Raw genomic sequence first — 16,881 nt, forward strand, 5'->3', positions numbered from 1 at the left:
TGCTTCTTCCAAAGTGAGACGCGTCTTCAAAGCTTCCTCTGTAAATGAGTCGACAGGCATCACCCAGGAGCTTCTGTAACGGGAGAAATGTGACACGGATTTTCTGCTTGGGACTCTCAACATTGGTGAGGTGTCCTGGCCCGATTGATCCCATAGCTCTTTCCACAGGAGCCGCAATGAAAGGTTTCTGTTGATAAATACCATTTCTCCAGAGCTGTCCCAGGATGGCTGCATCCTGCGGAAGGTGTCTGCAGAGGTTTTTATGGAAAATATGTTCCAAAATATGAACTGCTGCTTAGTAACTTTGTGAACTGCCTGTGTTGTCTTTGAGGCTTCCATCGCTCTTGTAGCATCTAACACAGCAGCAGAAGGGTTAGAGAACTACAGAGGCCCAGCTTTGCTGGAGTTCCTTCACCACACGAGCAGTCAGATACGGAATTTAAAATCTGGGCTTCTGCGCTGAGCTGTTGTGATTGCAGTTCATTAGTATTGATGATTCCTCTATAAATAAGAGATTAAACACTTTGGGAAAACACTGCTGGCAGGTGTAATGTATCGCAGGTTGGTATGGGCTGCAGAAGCTTCTTTTCTGTTAATAATTCTGTAAGTTAACATGTCATTTCGCCAGCTCGACACTCTCACTGCTGGGCCTCCTCTCCCAGCCCATGGGATGCATCCAATGTCTTTGCAACTATTGGAATAAGCACATTTTAAAGAATTAGTACAATGAGGTGATTTGGGGAGATTAGAGATGGACGTTGTGTCCTGTCTCTAATGCATCAAGACTCAGCTGATCTGATCCCTGATGCTGGCGGGCTCGCCAGTGCTGCAGCTTTTATCTAGCACTTGTAATGCTGCAGGCAAGTGTCTCCCGTAACTTTGTCTTTTCTTGAATCATCCACTACTCTCTTCTGGTTTCCTTTCCTGTGCTAAAGGACAGAGTTGAGATAAGCAGTTACTTTTCTCAACAGTGCTGTAGATTTTATATGAGATGACAGCCTACGCTTTCCAAGGAGAAAATGGTCATCATTATTCTCTTGTCTTCAGCCATCGTCTGGGGTTTGGGTCATTAATACTTGTAAAGCTTTGAAATTACTCAAGGAACTGAAGGACAGCAACGTGTCAGCTCTCCTTCTTGGCAGCTCGTTTTGGTGGTGAAATCAGAGCCCAGAGATGTCAAACCCCACTCTTGGGCAGTCACAGAAGAAACTTTTTGCATGACTCCAACCATGTTTTGCTTGGCTTTTCTCTAATTCCATGTCATTAATTTTGGTGGACACAGTGCCGTAAGAGAGAGCAGTTGTTCTGCTCAGCGTCTCCCATCCTGTCACTTTCAGCACGCCTGGAGATCCGGGACCCAGAGGGAAAGCCAAGGCCTGACCGTACTCGGCAACTGCACATGAAGCTGGTCTGCTCCCCTTCCCTCAAAAACCAGGAGTAATTAGCTATGCTGCAGCAACAGAAGGAACAGTGGGCTGGACTGGGTAAAGCCTCCCTGAGCACACAGGAGACATCTTAATTACCCTGATTGGGCCATTACAATGCAAAACTGATGGGGAGATGCTGGAATGTTGTTTTGCTTTTTTTTCTTTTATCCTGAGTCTGCCAGTGTCAGGAAAAGAGGGGGGGGAGGTCTCATTAAAATCCCCCCAGGGAAGACGGGTGATTTATCTCACACTGAACAATTGATGTTTCCCTGCTGCATAAAGGCTGACTATTTATTCCAGCAAATGGTCCCTTCTCATTGAGCTGCCAGCGCTTGTGGTCTTAAACCTGGAGGTTGTGTCAGCGCTGGCTGGGGCTGCGCTTGGCACCGTGCGCCTCAGCCTGGGAGCGGTGCTTGTGTGCTTCCTTCGGTGGCAGCCATTGGCTGGGAAAAGCATCTGGACTTGAATAAAAGCAAGGGACAGGCAACTTGTTCTCACTCCGAGAGGTGACATTTTGGTCTTTGTCTCTTCTGAGGCAGTTTCCAAGCTGGTAATGTGGCAAATTCACATTGCCAGGGCACTTGGAGGTCTGAGTTGGGGAATATGGTCTAGGAGGCTGTAATGATTTGACCTTTAGTAAAATAAAGGGAGGGAGGGATAAGTGCAAGCTGAAATCCAAAGTCTTCATTTATGAGCAAACAGGAAGGACAGGGAACCCTGATGTGAACAGTCTGCTCCTTGCAAAACCTGTTTCCATTTCTGAGTGGGAGAGACTTGACGGCTGGAGAAGGTGCTCCTCTAAGAACCGACTTCCTAAGGGAATAAGTCACTAAGAGCTTTAAGAAACTCTCATTGCTGATAACGTCACCCACCACTTCCATCACCATGCTCTGTGCTAAAATGTACACAAAAATGTTAGTGTTTGGCTTTCTGTGGTCAAGCTCTGTGAGAGAAAAGGTAGGGCTGCATCCCCGAGCCTGCGCTGGGATGCAGGTGTGAGAGCGATGCTCCTGGACGAGGCAGGAGGCTTCTTGCTGGGGCTGTGTGAGGAGAGCTCCGCTTTCTCCTCTGAAGTGTCTAGTGGAGTGGGGCATGGCAGCCCTGTGTCACCAGGCTGCTGTGCTTCCAGCAGCGTGTGTAGGAAGAAAATCATAGGAGCTCCTTCAGACTTCGCAAAGGCAATTTAAGAATAACCAAACAGCAGAATAATTAAAATTATGTCCCTGACTCCCAGCCTGCCTCCCCTCTGAGTGGAAGCCTTCAGGGGACAGAGGAGCACAGGTTGGAGGGAGGGCTGACTCATCTGTTAACTTAGTTTTAAGTAGAAGAAATAAGGTTTGAAGCCTGAACCAAAGCAGGTTGTCACTGGTTAACTGAAGCTTGGAAAAGTCACTGCCCTGAAGGTGCTTCTGTGGAGCCAGGCCCTGCAGATCTTCCCTCGTGCAGTGCTGGATGAGGATGCAGTCAGTACCCAGGGTGGAGTCTGCTCCCTGTTGTGCTAAAAACCCACTGGCTGCTGTAGTGTGAACTCAAACCCACCCTACGTGATGGGCAGAACTTGTCTTTCATTTCCAGGGGGACTGAGCTTGTATGGACCTGCAGGATGGGGCCTGGAGCCTTCGATGGTGCTTGTGTTGTTCAACTGCTTTGCTGGGAGGATGATGCTGACTTCGGTTTGGAGGAGCAGTCCTTCATTCAAAGACTTGACCTTGGAGAGTGCTGATGTACCCCAGCAGCATTTAGAGATGGTGGAATGTACTGAGCTGACAGCCCTAGAGGCTTTTCTAACACGCTTGTCCTCAGCAGACCCAGAAGTGCTTAGGAAAGCACCATTCTGCACCACCGTGTCTCGTACTGCACAAAGGCCCTGCTCCAGCGTAGCTTTGCAGTTGTTGAAGCCCAGCTCTGCCCTTCAGGAGAGGCCACTGCTCTCCTGTGAGCCAGACTGGAGATCAGGAGTGATGAATTCCATAACCAGCACAACTGTAGTGGTAGAAAGATACTGTGAGAGGAGCAACTGTTGGGTCCTGTGTGATCATAGGAACTGTTTCCCAAGTGGGATATGGGTAGGGCACCAAGGGTCTAAGAGTGGTATCATCTCTCGTGCCCTTCTGTGATCAGGGACTGCGTCTTGTAGCGAAGGTTTTCCCTCCAATGGTGCAGCAAGTTCCCTGCTCAAATGCTGTGCTGTAAATATAGCTTCGAAATGCATCTCCTGGTACTTGAAGGTACAGAAGGGCTCTTGTCTGCTGGAGAACCCCTTCAGGGGAACATAGGGCTGTAGAAGAGACATCCAGACCACTTTGTTTCTCTGTTCTTGGTGAGATTTTCCTGTGTGCTGGTCCCTCCCCAGCCCCACAGCAGGGATAGAGCAAGTGGAAAGAGGGGATGCGAGGATTTAACCATGTTGCTTTGCTAATGGGAGGTGACCGAGAAAGGCCATTGCTGTGTTACCCCTGCATCTGGCAGGAGAGCTAATGCAGAGTGAGTGGGCTGGGAACATATCTGTACCTGCCGCGTGGCTCCTCTCCTACAGTCGTTGAATGAAATGCGTCCAATTAGCAACTCGGGAGGATTTATGAAACAGGATTAGTCAGGTTCTGGCTGTGTCCCAGGGGGCAGTGAGTCACTCCACCTTTCCCTCCTCCCTGCCCAGCAGCCACCAGCACTGTGTTCACTCTCCATCCCAGCCGCTGATGGCTCCTGGGCCGGTTTAGCTGTGCGGAGACTTCAGGTGGAGAAGGTGTCTGGGGAAGGATGCCACCAGCCTGCTGCCCGACAGGGCTTAGGGGACCTCAGCTCCAGCCTGTCCTTCAGGCTGGCTTGGCAGAGCTGTGACTGTGGGGAAGGCAGATTATTTTGCTGCCCAGTGTGGACGTGGGGTTGCGCGTAGTGGGAAAGAGGTAACTGCAAAGGGTGAGCCAGGAGCTGAGTCCTGCACAGCCAGCCAAGAGGGCTCTGTCGCTGGCTGGGAAAGCAGTACCTGGGCCATCTGCCTTTTGTGGGCACCTATCAAGAGCAGAGCTGAGACATGTGGCTTCAGTCACACCTTTTAGGACAAGGAGGGGAAGAGAAGGGGGCAGAAAGTGAGCCCATCTGTCTTCCTGCTGTCTGAGGAGGCGGCTCTCTCCTGCTCTCGCTCTCTCTCTCAAAGTGCTGGCAAAAGGAGAGGAGGAGATTTGTCTCACTCGGTGTGGCAGGCTGATCCAAGGGACTAGGTGGAATAGCTCCGTTGTATCACCCTTTGTTTTGGGAGTGGCTTTTCCCCTGCTTATTTAGCTGGATTCCCCAAGCAAGAGAGACAAAGGGCTGTGCAGAGGCAGTAGGACTGCAGGGAAACAGTTCTCTCTCTGCCCTTCTCGCTGTGCCTTTCAGAGGGACCTCACAGCACTCCAGCTGCCTCTCTGCACAGCTAGCTGTACCTTCTCCTGCCTAGGAACGCCTTTTATCCGGCTCTGCAATCACCAACCGAGGCACTGAGTCAAGATCACTAATAAATACAAAGACTTAAAGCTGAGGACAAACTGGGATGTCAACACTCTCCAACTTAACAAAGCTGCCTCTGAAACCCAGGAAAGAGGGGTAGGATGTTTGGAACAGGTCACACCAAGGTGCACAGAGACTGTCTTCCTAAGGTGCATTTGCCACCACTTTTATGTGTATATAGGGGAAGAGGTGACCCCACAGCCGGCATTGACAGCTGGACAAGGAAACCTCTTGGGGACAGGCAGGAGGAATGTGACAGTATGGAAACCAAGAGCTTTTGGAAGGTGGTGGGAAGGGGCAGGTACCTTTGCTGGGACGCCAGCTAAATGGGAAGCCTTGTCCCCAGTGCTGGGACCATGCTGGACCCAGGTCTAGCATGGCATTCCTCCTCATGTAAATGAGACCTGAAAAAACTTCACCTTGGGAAGGTGTCTGTGTTCTGTGCCTTCACTTCAGTGTGATGAGATCTGGAAAAGGTCTAGTTCACAAAGCCCCTTCCCAGTGTTGCCCCAGCTGGTGCTGACCTCCCTTCCTGGGCTGCCCGCTGTGCCCTCGTGGGTCGTAGCACATGGTTTGGCCGTGCTGGGTCAGACTGACTCACTTCAGACAGGAACAGGCTGGTTCAACCATGAACACCTTTACTGTAAGCAAGATAGTATCTTCAACTGCTGCTCTTCGATAGGCTGACAATTCAGTCTGTTTTCACTTTCCTCATTGCTGATATTAAAGGAGGAAGAACACCCACCCAACTGTTGCCACCTTCTCCCACGGAGAGTGCCAGTCCTCCCCTTAATTGCCTTACCAGAGACAGGGAACACAATAGCTTCCCTTGTCCTGAGAGCAAATCTGGCTTGGCACGGCACACATCTTCCCTGACCTTCGCTCCTCAGCCCTGACCAAAGAGCAAAGCAGGTCCATGAAAGCCTGCAGGTGAAAATTCCCGGCAGTTAAAGTGGGACAAAGTTTTTAAAGTCCTAAAGCAGGAAAGGCCCGTATGCCCGGGGAAGGAGGGGTGGGAGAATGCCAGGAGACGGCAGGGTTGCAGAGCGGGCTGCTGCGGCAGCGGGTGCAGGCTGACGGAGCCCGGGCTGAAAGCACAGAGAGGCCCTGCTGCGAGGCTCGTCCCGTGACCCGACGGGCACCTGACGATGTCAGAAGTGCCAGTGTCGCGCACCAGCCTGCCGTGACTGCCTGGCTGTGCGTAAAGAGCTGCCAGCGTGAGGCGTGCATCACGCGCCCCTCTGGGTGTGCGTGTGGCTCGGGGAGTCCCGTACAGGTGACGCAGGGCTGCTGCGTAGCTCTGAAAGGGTGAATTTCTGTTCTGGGTACGTTGTGGGTGGCTGGCGGCACGGAACCATAAGCGTGATAACAAATGCTTTTGTGCTGTTTGATGTTTTTAATGCTTCTTTAAATTAAATTAATCTACAGTAACCAGTTCCTTCATGTCTGACAAAGCGTTGAACAATGCCCGCATGCTTCCTCGGGAGCCCTGTGCAGACTATCGGTCTAATCCCCCGCGTTCAGCTGATTTGTGCTGTCTCTCGTTTGGTCTTTGTAATGAGCAAAATTATTTCCTAATCTCCGACTGTTAAAGCCACCTATACAAAACACAGACATGTAATTTTCCCTCTTAACTTTGTGAAGCATTTGTTATTTTGAGGAAACTGCGTAAGTAACTCTGCTTCCTCTGAGCTGCCTTTTCACAGCTCCTCGCTCTGTGCATTGTGTTTTCAGTCATGTTTAAACTCCTCTGCCCGGCTCCCCGATGGCCATGCAGAGAGCGAGGAACATGAGCAGCGTGAGGAACGCGCGGCGTGGAAATGGGCTCATTAGCATGAAAAGCCACAAAGCTGGTGTTAGCAGCAGTCCCTGGAAGCAGCGGAATTATGTGCCTGATTTTCTTGAAATACATAGAATTAGCATCAAAATTAGCCAGTTCTTGAAAATAGCTTGGTTGCCAAACACTGCAGCCCAGGGAAGGCAGGTGGGCTGGAGCAAAAGGCCAAGTGGCAGACCTAGGTGAGACTTCTGGCCCCAAGATCTCTCTGCTGTTTGCTTCTAGGATATGAGCAGAGCCATTGAATTTCACAGGTCCTTACCAAAAATAAATATATTACGTTATGTGTCAAATGCTCAAGTTCTGAATGAAGAAGCTCTGTATTGGGATGCTGCTTAGGAGTCCCGGCCAGGCCAAGAGGCAGGGGATCACCAGGCAGTGTTGGTGATAGAGTTTTTACTCTCCAGGGTGAACATTCCCCCTTCAAACGTTCTTTCCATCTTCTCTCTGTTTTTCACCCATCCTCTTTGGGGTCCTGGTGCCTTGTGTGATGGATTTCCTCCTGTGCAAGAGTGGAGAAGAGCAGCAGCCTGCAGCGTTTCACAGGCCAAGGGCAGTGAAGGAGCAGTGGCCTGCAGTGAAAAAAGAAAGCACCTGGACTCTTGGAGGTGGAAGCTTGTAGTTCGTGTGCTTCACCAAGAATTGCCTGAAGCTGCTGCTTCTCCTCTGACTTACGGATCTGAAGGCTTTTTGCTACGGTCACTTTGGAGTGCCCTAGTGAACAGCCACAGTCACAGGCAGCGAACGCGGGGAAAAGTCCTCCAGAAACTGAGTCTGCTGGGTGGATTCTGGTGCCAGCTTTAGACACACGCTGGCCTCTGTCATGCTGTTGTTGTTGACAGAGCTGCCATTGTGACATGGCTCTTTTGCAGGGCAGATGGCCACCAAGAACTGGCGCTTGAAGGTCTCGCTGAGGGCGATGTAGAGGAAGGGGTTGAGGCAACTGTTGGCGTAGCCCAAGCTAATGGCAAAGTTGTAGGCATAAAAGAAGGCCATGGACGGGGTGTCGATGCCGAGGTGAACCAGCTGGAGGATGTAGAAGGGAGCCCAGCAAATAAAAAAAGCAGAGCAGATGGCAACTGCCATACGGGTGACTTTCTTGGTACGTACCCGGAGGCTCCTTTGGGGCAATGGGACCACAGTGGTGGCCATGTGCTGGAGGATCTTAAAATAGACCACACAGATCACAATCAATGGCACAGCAAATGCTAGCATGAACTGATAGAGGGTAAACCAGTAGATATCTGTCTCTGGGTTGGGAAGCAAGAGAGCACAGCGGACAGTCCCATCCTCCAGAGGCATTAGACCTGCATACATCCACACGGGAATGATGGTCAGGAAGGAGAGGAGCCACACCAAGCAGATAACTAGAGCAGCAACACATGGGGTCCGGACATAGGTAGATTTTAGAGGGTAGACTGTCGCCAGGTAACGGTCCAGTGTCATCACTGTAAGGATGTTGGTGCTGGTGATCTGACTGTTGGTGTCCAAGGCAGTGATGATGGTGCATAGGGGAGCTCCAAAGTACCATGAGCCATTGCCTAGGAGCTGGTGGATGAGGAAAGGCATGCCTAAGAGGAAGAGGAGGTCCACAATGGAGAGGTTGAAGATGAAAATGTCAGGAACAGTCTGTTTGCATCTCAGCTTTTTCTTCTTGACGATAGTGTAGATGACAATGAGGTTCCCCACAATGCCCAGGAAACAGATGATGCTGAAGAGGCTGGGCATGATCACATTGGTGTACGGTGCTGGCTTCTCTGATACTGCCAAAACAAACCAAGGTCATGAGTGCAACCCAGAGGCAACATCTTTACATCTGTGTGCTTGCCCCGCCCTGCAGCTGGATCCCCCTCATATGTAACTTGGAATGATGTTTATGACCCTCTACCATACTTGGAGAAGCTTAGCTGGGGGGTTGATGCTTCCTCCACACCACGCAGATCTGGCCAGGTGTGGACATCTTTCCTCACTTCACCTGATGTACTTCTGTGCTGACCTGAACCTCCGCCGTTGTTTTTTTTGGGACTAACACCAGGATGGCGTGCCTCTGCCTTTGGCAGTGTCTGACAGGGAGTGGTGGGTGCCCACTCGGAGGGGAGGGGGTGAGGCAGCTGGTGCTTTCCACTGTGGAGAAGTGAGTCTCCACGTGGACGCCAAAATCTGGATACAGTCAATGCTAAGTTGTGGTGTCAGATAGCTTCAGCTCCTTTGTTGGGTGGTTTCTCTATTGCACAGTATGAGGCAGAGTTCATTGACCACGTGAAGCTTATCTGAACTGTGAGATCTGCGACGATACCCTGGCTGTGTCCCAGCTCCTTCCCGTCTTCCTTCCCTGCCCCTCTCTCTAGTTTCCTTTCTAGAAAGAAGCCAAGGTGTGTGCCAGAGGGGAATTTGGGAGAGTGTTTAGGGCGGCCTTCAGCAGGGTATGCCCTAGTTCTACAAGAAGAGAAACATGGATTGAAGCTGCTGTCTCCTAGTGGATTTCCAGGGCAAAATTATTGGCTGGTAACACTTAGCTTATCAACGCTGGTGCTTGAATGTTGCTGTTTGGGGTGGAAGGCCCAAACATAATCAGCTCATGTTTGCCTTGTCCCTAAGCTGGATTTAAAATCACAGTTTGAAGCCAAAAGCTCTCAGTGCCAACCTGCAGGGATTTCTGCTCTGGGGCCCAGGAGGTGGTGTTCGAGGCACTGATTGTGGTGCACTCTGTTCTGCCAGGCTGCCGCGTGCGGTGTGTGCTGGAATCTGAAATTGCCTTTCTCAGCTGAGGCAAATCTCACTTTGTCTCATTACTCCTCTCCTATGGGACCTGGTGGTTTTTTTCTGGACGAAGGCTTTGTGTGGGTCATTTGTGTGGCTGTTCCAAAGACATCTATGACAGCCCCTAAGCCTGGGCTGCGTGTCTTGATTTGAATCACGGCCAATTCAATGAGGTGTTAATTGGAAATGCTTCCAGTCTGCTCTGTGCCACCCCCTTAGCAGCCCACGTCTTAGAAATGGGCAGGACTGCTCCAACAGGACATAGGGAACTCAGTAAATTGAGATTAAGTGAAGCGACAGGTACTCATAAGGTATTGTCTCTGCAAAAGCTGTGTCTGCTGAAGTGGTGTTTGACTTTGAGTTCTGGAATTCTGGAGTTCCTTTGGTGTAATAGAGAAGCTTGACTTGGCAAGATAACCAGGGCTACACCACTGGTCTGTCCTGTGCCTGGAAAAGCGTATGCCGTATCGGCTGCCTGTGATATTTCAGCGCTTTGAGACGTGGGGCGTGATGAGCTGCCGCTGCCTCAGCCCTTCGCTAGGAAGCAGGCAACTTAGGCATAAGCGAGGCTGAAGTCAGAATCCAGTAGGGCGGTTCCTGCAGCATTTTATTGGAAAGCCTTTGTGCAGAGGAGAGAAAGCAGCCAGTGAGGCACAGGATAGCGGGCGGGGGCCTGAAGGTGAGAGCCAGGCTTGGTTGATAAGACAAGAAAGGCTGGTCCAGGCCATTTGTAGGGATTTAAATGGTCCCAGGTTCCTCCTGGTGCTCGTTAATGCAAGTAAATGCCCCATGTTTCATGACTTTTGGTAGAGAACATAGTGCCACCATCACACTATTGATACCTGGCGCTTATTCATCAGCATCCAGCCTGAACATCCAAGCAGATCTCACGGCTCCTCAATGCCTCAAGAACATTCTGCAGATACAAATTGGAAGATGATGACTCTGGTCCTACTGTTCTGCATGTAGCTGTTAGGAGTTCTGCTCTCCTCTCTTTTAGCCCCAACATTTGTTATGCATGTAGTGGGAATGGATTGTATGAGTGAAATGTAAAAGCTACTTGTTTAGCTGGAAACTGGGACAAAATGTCCTTTTCCTGAAGTGTAATCAATGCACAGTGCTCATGGTGAACCTGTATGTAGTGTTTGGAATGAGCTCAGCTGGCCCTAAAGCAAAACGTGTGCAAGTCCAAAGGCTTTGTGTGAAAGGTAGAGTGTGTGCTCCTGTGGCATCTTCCTTTCTGCTGGTGTTCGTACAAGCCGTGCTTTTAGCTGGAAGCTTCTGTGAAGCTGCAGCTCATGTGTGTGTTACAGGCTGGAATCAGAAATGCATGACTATCAAATACTCAAAGTTATCATTTTTCTAAAGCCTTATTCATATTGTGATATTCTTGAATCTGAATTTTCAGTGCAACTCCTGTGCAGGTCAAAGTGGCTGTATTTGCTTACTGACACAGCTACTTCGGGCATCGTTTTGTCTTTGCTTGCAGTTCTCTGGTGCCCCGTTACTCTTTTCTAAAGTCCCAAAGGGGACTGAGCTATGGGAACTGAAGGAGGACTCGCCTCAATTTTTTTATCTCTAAGGTGATTGTTCTCAGCCATGCCCGGATACAGAAGAAACTACATCTTTACTGCATTTCAGAGGGAAGTACCTAAGGCACACTTTGAGTTTACAAAGGATGTGCTGGTAGGGAGAGATCAGCACCTTCTGCTGAGAGTTTCACCATCGAGAACTGACCTGCCTGACCCTAAACTATTGATTTGGGAGCAGTGGAAGCAGGGAGAAAATAGGAGACTGATGGGGATCTCGGCTTCCCCCTCCAGCGATCTCCCCTGGTCTCTGTACCTCCATGTCCAGCTGGGTTGTTTGTCTCTTCTCTGCAGCCAAGACCAAGGGGCTGCCGGAGTTACACAGCCCAAAGGCACTCGGTCCCTTTGAGCCCTTTGCAGCCGGGGGTGCTGTGGGATGGGACCTGGGCAGTCCTGGGAGGGAGGATGCGCCCCATTACCCAGTCCTGCCCCCAGAGGGGTTATCCCTGGCCCCAAAGGGAGTTCAGCCCTGTTACTCTTGGTCCCAGGAGAGTGAGCCCTGTTACCTTCCCTCCCCAGGGAGGTAACCCCTGTTACCCCACACCTCCGAGGGCTTGAGACCCGTTACCCCCTCTCCAGCCTCGAGGGTGTGTGAGCCCCATTACACCCCATCCCCTGCGGGTGCTGAAGCCTCATAGCCTGCCCTGTTACCCCCTCTCCAGCCGCGGGGGATGAGCTCCGTTACCCCACCTCCCCCCCTACCCCATCCCATCCCCTGGGAGAAGGGCTTGAGCCCTGTTACACCCCTGTTACCCCCTTTCCAGCCCTGGGACTTGAGTCCCGTTACCCCACCTCCCCCCCTACCCCCTCCTCATCCCTTGTCGGGGGTGAGCCCCATTACCCCTCCGTTACCCCCCGTTACCCCCTCTCCAGCCCCGGGAGGATGAGCCCCGTTACCCCCTCTCCAGCCCCGGGGGATGAGCCCCATTACCCCCCGTTACCCCCTCTCCAGCCCCGGGGGATGAGCCCCGTTACCCCCCGTTACCCCCTCTCCAGCCCCGGGGGGATGAGCCCCGTTACCCCCTCTCCAGCCCCGGGGGGATGAGCCCCGTTACCCCCCATTACCCCCTCTCCAGCCCCGGGGGATGAGCCCCGTTACCCCCCGTTACCCCCTCTCCAGCCCCGGGGGGATGAGCCCCGTTACCCCCTCTCCAGCCCCGGGGGGATGAGCCCCGTTACCCCCCGTTACCCCCTCTCCAGCCCCGGGGGGATGAGCCCCGTTACCCCCCCCGCCTCGCGGGGATCCCCGTGACCCCCCCGCGCGGAGCTGTCCGCCCGCGGGTGCTGAAGGCGCTGCCGCGGCCCCGGGGGGGTCCCTGCCCCGCGCCCCCCACCCCAGGAGCACCGAGCGCCCCCCTTTGCCCCGGCTCACCCGAGCCGTTCCGAGCCCCCGACGCCGAGAAGTTGCGGGAGGAGTTGGCGATGGCCATGGCAGCGAGGGAAGGCACGGAGGAAGTTGGGCGAGTCCCCCCGGTGCGAGGGGTCCCCTTCCCCCGCCACCGGCGAGCAGGGCTGCGGCTCCGCTCAGAGCATCCCCGGCTCGAGCGGGGGTGGGCAGGGCTGCAGCCCCTCCGGCTCTCGCTGTCGTCAGCACGAGAGGAGTAGCGGGTTCTGCCCGTTAAATAGCTCCGGTCTCCCGCATTCGGCGTGTATCTCGCAGACACGTGTGTTTTCCGTCCCTGAGTCACGGGCACATCCCCACCGGTGGGGATGGGGGATGTCGAGGCACCAAATTACTAAAAACGCTGTCGTTTTGACCCTCTGACCCCTCCAACTACAGTTCCAACCTGAGTCACTTCACTTGTAATTAATGTCGTTCCGCTTCTTGCCGTGGCTCATTTGCTTCCTAGCTCCAGGAATTAGCTCTGTCGCTCAGATTTTATTTGTGTTCTATTTTTTTTGGCCTTAAAAATGTTATGCAGGAACCCTCTTGGGTTTTGAGAAGCTGCCTTGCTCTTTTTCGCTGCCTTGCCAGAGCAGTAACCTGCTCTTTTCTGTGGCTTTGAGCTGATGATTTTGTTGTGTTTCCTGCCTGCTGTTTATACAAGTTGGGCTCCTCCATTATGGTTCGATAAATTACATGTTACTAGGGGGTGAAAGATCACTCTGTACCTCTGAGCGTTTCCTGCACTGAAAAAGCATGATATCGTGTCAGGATTCTGCACAGAAGCCAGCAGCAACAGGCGGCTTTTTCTCTGTGGTGGAGTGTGGTGGAGGGGACTGGATTTGCTTTATGAAAGCTACATCTGTCTGCCTGCCAGCAAACCTCCCTTGCTTCTGTCTTTCTCCGGAGTTGCAAAGGCTGACGTCGACTCTAAGGGCCATTTTTCGGAGCTTCATAAGTCTGTATCAATCACAACCAGAAGTGATCCGTTCCATTAATCACGAGGCGCAGCAGCAATTGCAGAACCAGCTGTCAGCCAGGTCTGGCAGTGGCATTTTCAGTGGGGGTCTTTTGCTACGTAAGCCAAAGGAGTTCATCATTATTAGGTTGTCCTCTAGTGGACCAGCAGCAGACAGAAATCTGCAGCACCTTACCCAGGCACCGTAGCTGTTAGGAACTGGAGACAGGCTGGGGCCAATTTGCCTGCTGTGCTGCAAGGGTTTTGCTGAGTCTCTGCGCTTGCCTTAGTCAATGATTTGCCCAGGAGGGTTTTCCCTGGCAGTATCTGTGGTAAATAAGATGGTTCTGAACCTGCATAACTTGTGAAAAAGCAAAGTTCCTCAGTCACTTAATATTTTCTTAAAAAGACCCTCTTTTTTTTTCTCACAGCTTGGGCAAATCTTAGTGCTCATCTGTATGCCTGTATGGGGCAACTACTGCAAAACAAGCCATGGTTTGTGTTCTGGAATGACGGAGCTATGGCAGGAGAGCTGCTGTGAACAGTGCTCTATCCTCTGCAGTGAATCCCTTCGTGTAATTGTGCTTAATCCTGTATTGAGGTACAGAGTATGAGCATTTGCATGGGAAACTGGTGGGTAGCTGCTATTCCAAACACTTTCTCTGTGTAGAAGAGCTCCTACTCACTCTCCCTGGAGAGGAACGAGCGATCTTATGGCTTTCAAAGAAAGAATCTGGCATTTAAATGTAGCAGTTTCCAAAGAACGGCATTATTTTTAATTCGCAATCTGAAATAATTGCTGTTCGCTTAGAAACTGCCTCACATTTGAGGAAGTTGTAATTCCTTCCTCTCGGCTGTAGGGGCACGATAAACCATAAACCATAGCCATTCCATCCCCGATGTACGCGTGTCGTAGCTACGATGACAGATATGCTCAGCTCTAGAGACTGGCTTTGCCAGCATGGCTTTGTGACTGGTTTAATACTGGGCTTCTATATTCAGACTTTAGTGAGGTTTGGTTCTGCCTTTTTGCTAGGTCAATAATCTGTGTATGTTCTTGCCCCCAGGAGGGACTGGACTCTGTAAAACCAGTTCCCTGAAGTTGAAGAGATAGAGAGAAGGAAAGGAATATTAACTGCAGCAACTGGTGGTGTGCCTGGCTGTGCGCGGAGCTCGCTGTCGCCAGGAGGAGCAGGCACGGTAATCGGCTCATTATCTCACTGAACACTTGAAGACAGCAGCTCTCTGAAGGACTAGTTCTGTGAGTGCTCATCTACTGGAAACCGCAGCAGGCTGAGCTCTCAAAGGACCTTGGGATGTAGCCGAGGAGTTGCACCAACCACTCCATGTAATTACAAGGAAGATTGAGGCACTAACCCCTTGAAAACACATCTTAAAAGAGAGAGATAGTAATTAATATTTAAGCAGGGAACTGCCATCTCGACAGCCTAATGATGTAGATAAAGGTGTGGAAATGGAGTTCAGCCCTTGAACATAAAAGAAAAAAAAATACTACTTTGTATGAACTTGGCATCACCACTGTCCTCAGACCGTCCTGTCTGCACCACCACTGTTACAGAGGAAGATAGTCATCTTCCAGAGCTGCTGCTAGGCAAATTCTGTGACTAGGGAACACATCTGGCTGGTCTAACAGTGGTTTAACCCTGAGAGGCTCCTGCATTTCAGTAATGAGTTATATTTCCTGCGTCTGTCCCAGCTGGAGATCCTGCCTTACGCAACACGAGTAGAACCACAGCATCCCGTGGGGCAGAACATAGCGCTGGCTTCTGTTACCACGCTACTGAAACCATTTCCACAGCTCGTTTCACCAAATCATTTCTCGTTAAGTGGAGACTTTCTCATTTGCTAAATATTTATTTAGCACCTAGCTACTGCTCTGGTTCGCAGTCTGGAGAGAGGAGCTCCTAAAAGGCTAAAAGCCAAGTTGCAAATCCTCCACTTCTAACTCACTGCTGTTCTTACAGCTACAGAATGGGCTTCTGCATTTTTATTGCTTAGCTCTTTGTCTTTGTTTATGTTGATCAAGCAGCCTAATGGGTGAAGTTTTGCCCTTGCAGTGGCCTTAGGGGTAGAGATGATTTCATTCAGGACTTGTTGGACATGGTGCATCAACCCCCTGTACCGTCTGAGAACTCGAATATTGTTGTCATTGTCTGATAGCTGCACGTTGGTCTCATCCCTTATCAGGCAAGATTGTAAAGTAGTTTCCAGCTACTGATCCGTTTTGCGTCCCTTGATCCTGAAAGTGAGTCTTTGCTATTGCTTCTCATATACAGGGAAGGAAAATGTCATGTGGCAAAGTTACATTTTTTCCCTAAAGCCGCTTGCTGAGCCTTGAGGTCAAAAATCGACAGTAATTCTCTGTAGGGCGGCGCTGGCTTAGGTAGCGTATGATCCATCTTCCAGCAATGATTACCAGAGCACAACTGTTTGCATCCGCACAGAGGGATGTGTGCTGAATGTAATCATTTGATTAAAAAAAAAGCAAAATGAGAGAAAACCGAGAGGTTTGGAGGAGTAGCTTCATTGGGGCAACTTGACAGTGACTTAGGCATTGCTGTTGTTGCTCTGGATGTGCGCTGCGTACGTGGTCTGGCTGATTGGAAAGCAATTGCTGTCAGGTCTTGATGCCTGATTCGATTCAGATTGGCACTGCTGTGTGTTCCGGTGCTGCCCTGAGCCGGTGTTAATGAACACGGAGCAACGGCCTGAGACTAAACTGTGAGCAGAGCCCTGATTTCTCATCTCCCAGACTCTGCTTTCTCTTCTACACGTGTGTGTCTGATGAACACAGCAGTGTGAATCCACTTTCTCAGCTGCGTGGTAGTCACACGTGGCTTTACAGGCGTACTTAGCTAAACAATCATCTAAACCCTCTTGTTATCCAGGCTGGAATTCTAATTAATTAGCACAAAGTGGACATTTATCTGAAACCAGATGACCGCCTCTTCTCTCCCTGCAGGCTTTCTGCCCTTGAAGTGGGAGGTCAGAGCTGCCTGGTCAATCCTGGCTCATTCCAGTCCCACGCTGCTAATTTGAGATTTTAGCCTTCAGCCTCTGCCCATCCTGGTTGCTCACAGTGAGCCAAAAGCCAGGGCAGCGGTTTTCTTTGGTTTGTTTTCATTGCTAAAGGTTAGAGCATCCCAGACATAAAGGCACAGCCAAAAATAACAAGAAGGTGCCAAACAGGGCTTGTCCTGGGCTGGAGAAGCTGGGGAGCTGGTGGGCTTCACGGCTGTCAGCGGCCGATGTGCTGGGGTCGGGGAAGCGGATGTGCGTGTGGCGAAACGGGCATATCCCATCACCGGAGATAAGCTACCAGCAGCTCTCGTGTCCTCCAGAAACAGCCAGGAGTCCCCAGGGAGGCAAATCCTGCCACAGGGTACGGTGTTAGTCACTGCGCTTCCCTTTTACAAGAA

The 16,881-nt window shown here is 51.2% G+C and overlaps 1 protein-coding gene across 2 annotated transcripts; it reads right to left on the reverse strand.

Annotated features, from left to right (window-relative positions):
- Window positions 1-6,320: 6,320 nt before the first annotated feature.
- Window positions 6,321-12,904, reverse strand: LOC104062029 (melanin-concentrating hormone receptor 1). Of its 2 annotated transcripts, XM_054083379.1 has the most exons (3): window positions 11,356-11,376; window positions 10,353-10,426; window positions 6,321-8,513 (listed from the first exon to the last, which is right to left on the reverse strand). In XM_054083379.1, exon 3 carries the CDS (start codon window positions 8,476-8,478, stop codon window positions 7,465-7,467), a length of 1,014 nt encoding a protein of 337 aa, XP_053939354.1. In that variant the 5' UTR covers window positions 8,479-8,513; window positions 10,353-10,426; window positions 11,356-11,376; the 3' UTR covers window positions 6,321-7,464. The 2 variants fall into 2 exon arrangements, with proteins under 2 accessions (XP_053939354.1, XP_053939353.1); XM_054083378.1 differs by lacking the exons at window positions 10,353-10,426; window positions 11,356-11,376 and adding an exon at window positions 12,472-12,904.
- Window positions 12,905-16,881: the final 3,977 nt, after the last annotated feature.

This window comes from Cuculus canorus, chromosome 18 (genome assembly GCF_017976375.1).
Source record: "Cuculus canorus isolate bCucCan1 chromosome 18, bCucCan1.pri, whole genome shotgun sequence".
In the NCBI taxonomy this organism is placed as follows: Eukaryota; Metazoa; Chordata; class Aves; order Cuculiformes; family Cuculidae; genus Cuculus; species Cuculus canorus.

Excerpts from the sequence above, each read along its gene's own strand:
- LOC104062029 (XM_054083378.1), bottom strand. The coding sequence starts at position 12,529 with ATGGCCATCGCCAACTCCTCCCGCAACTTCTCGGCGTCGGGGGCTCGG. Across the intron at positions 8,514-12,471 it reads GGGGGCTCGGAACGGCTCGG|TATCAGAGAAGCCAGCACCG; the intron begins GTGAGCCGGGGC and ends TTGTTTTGGCAG.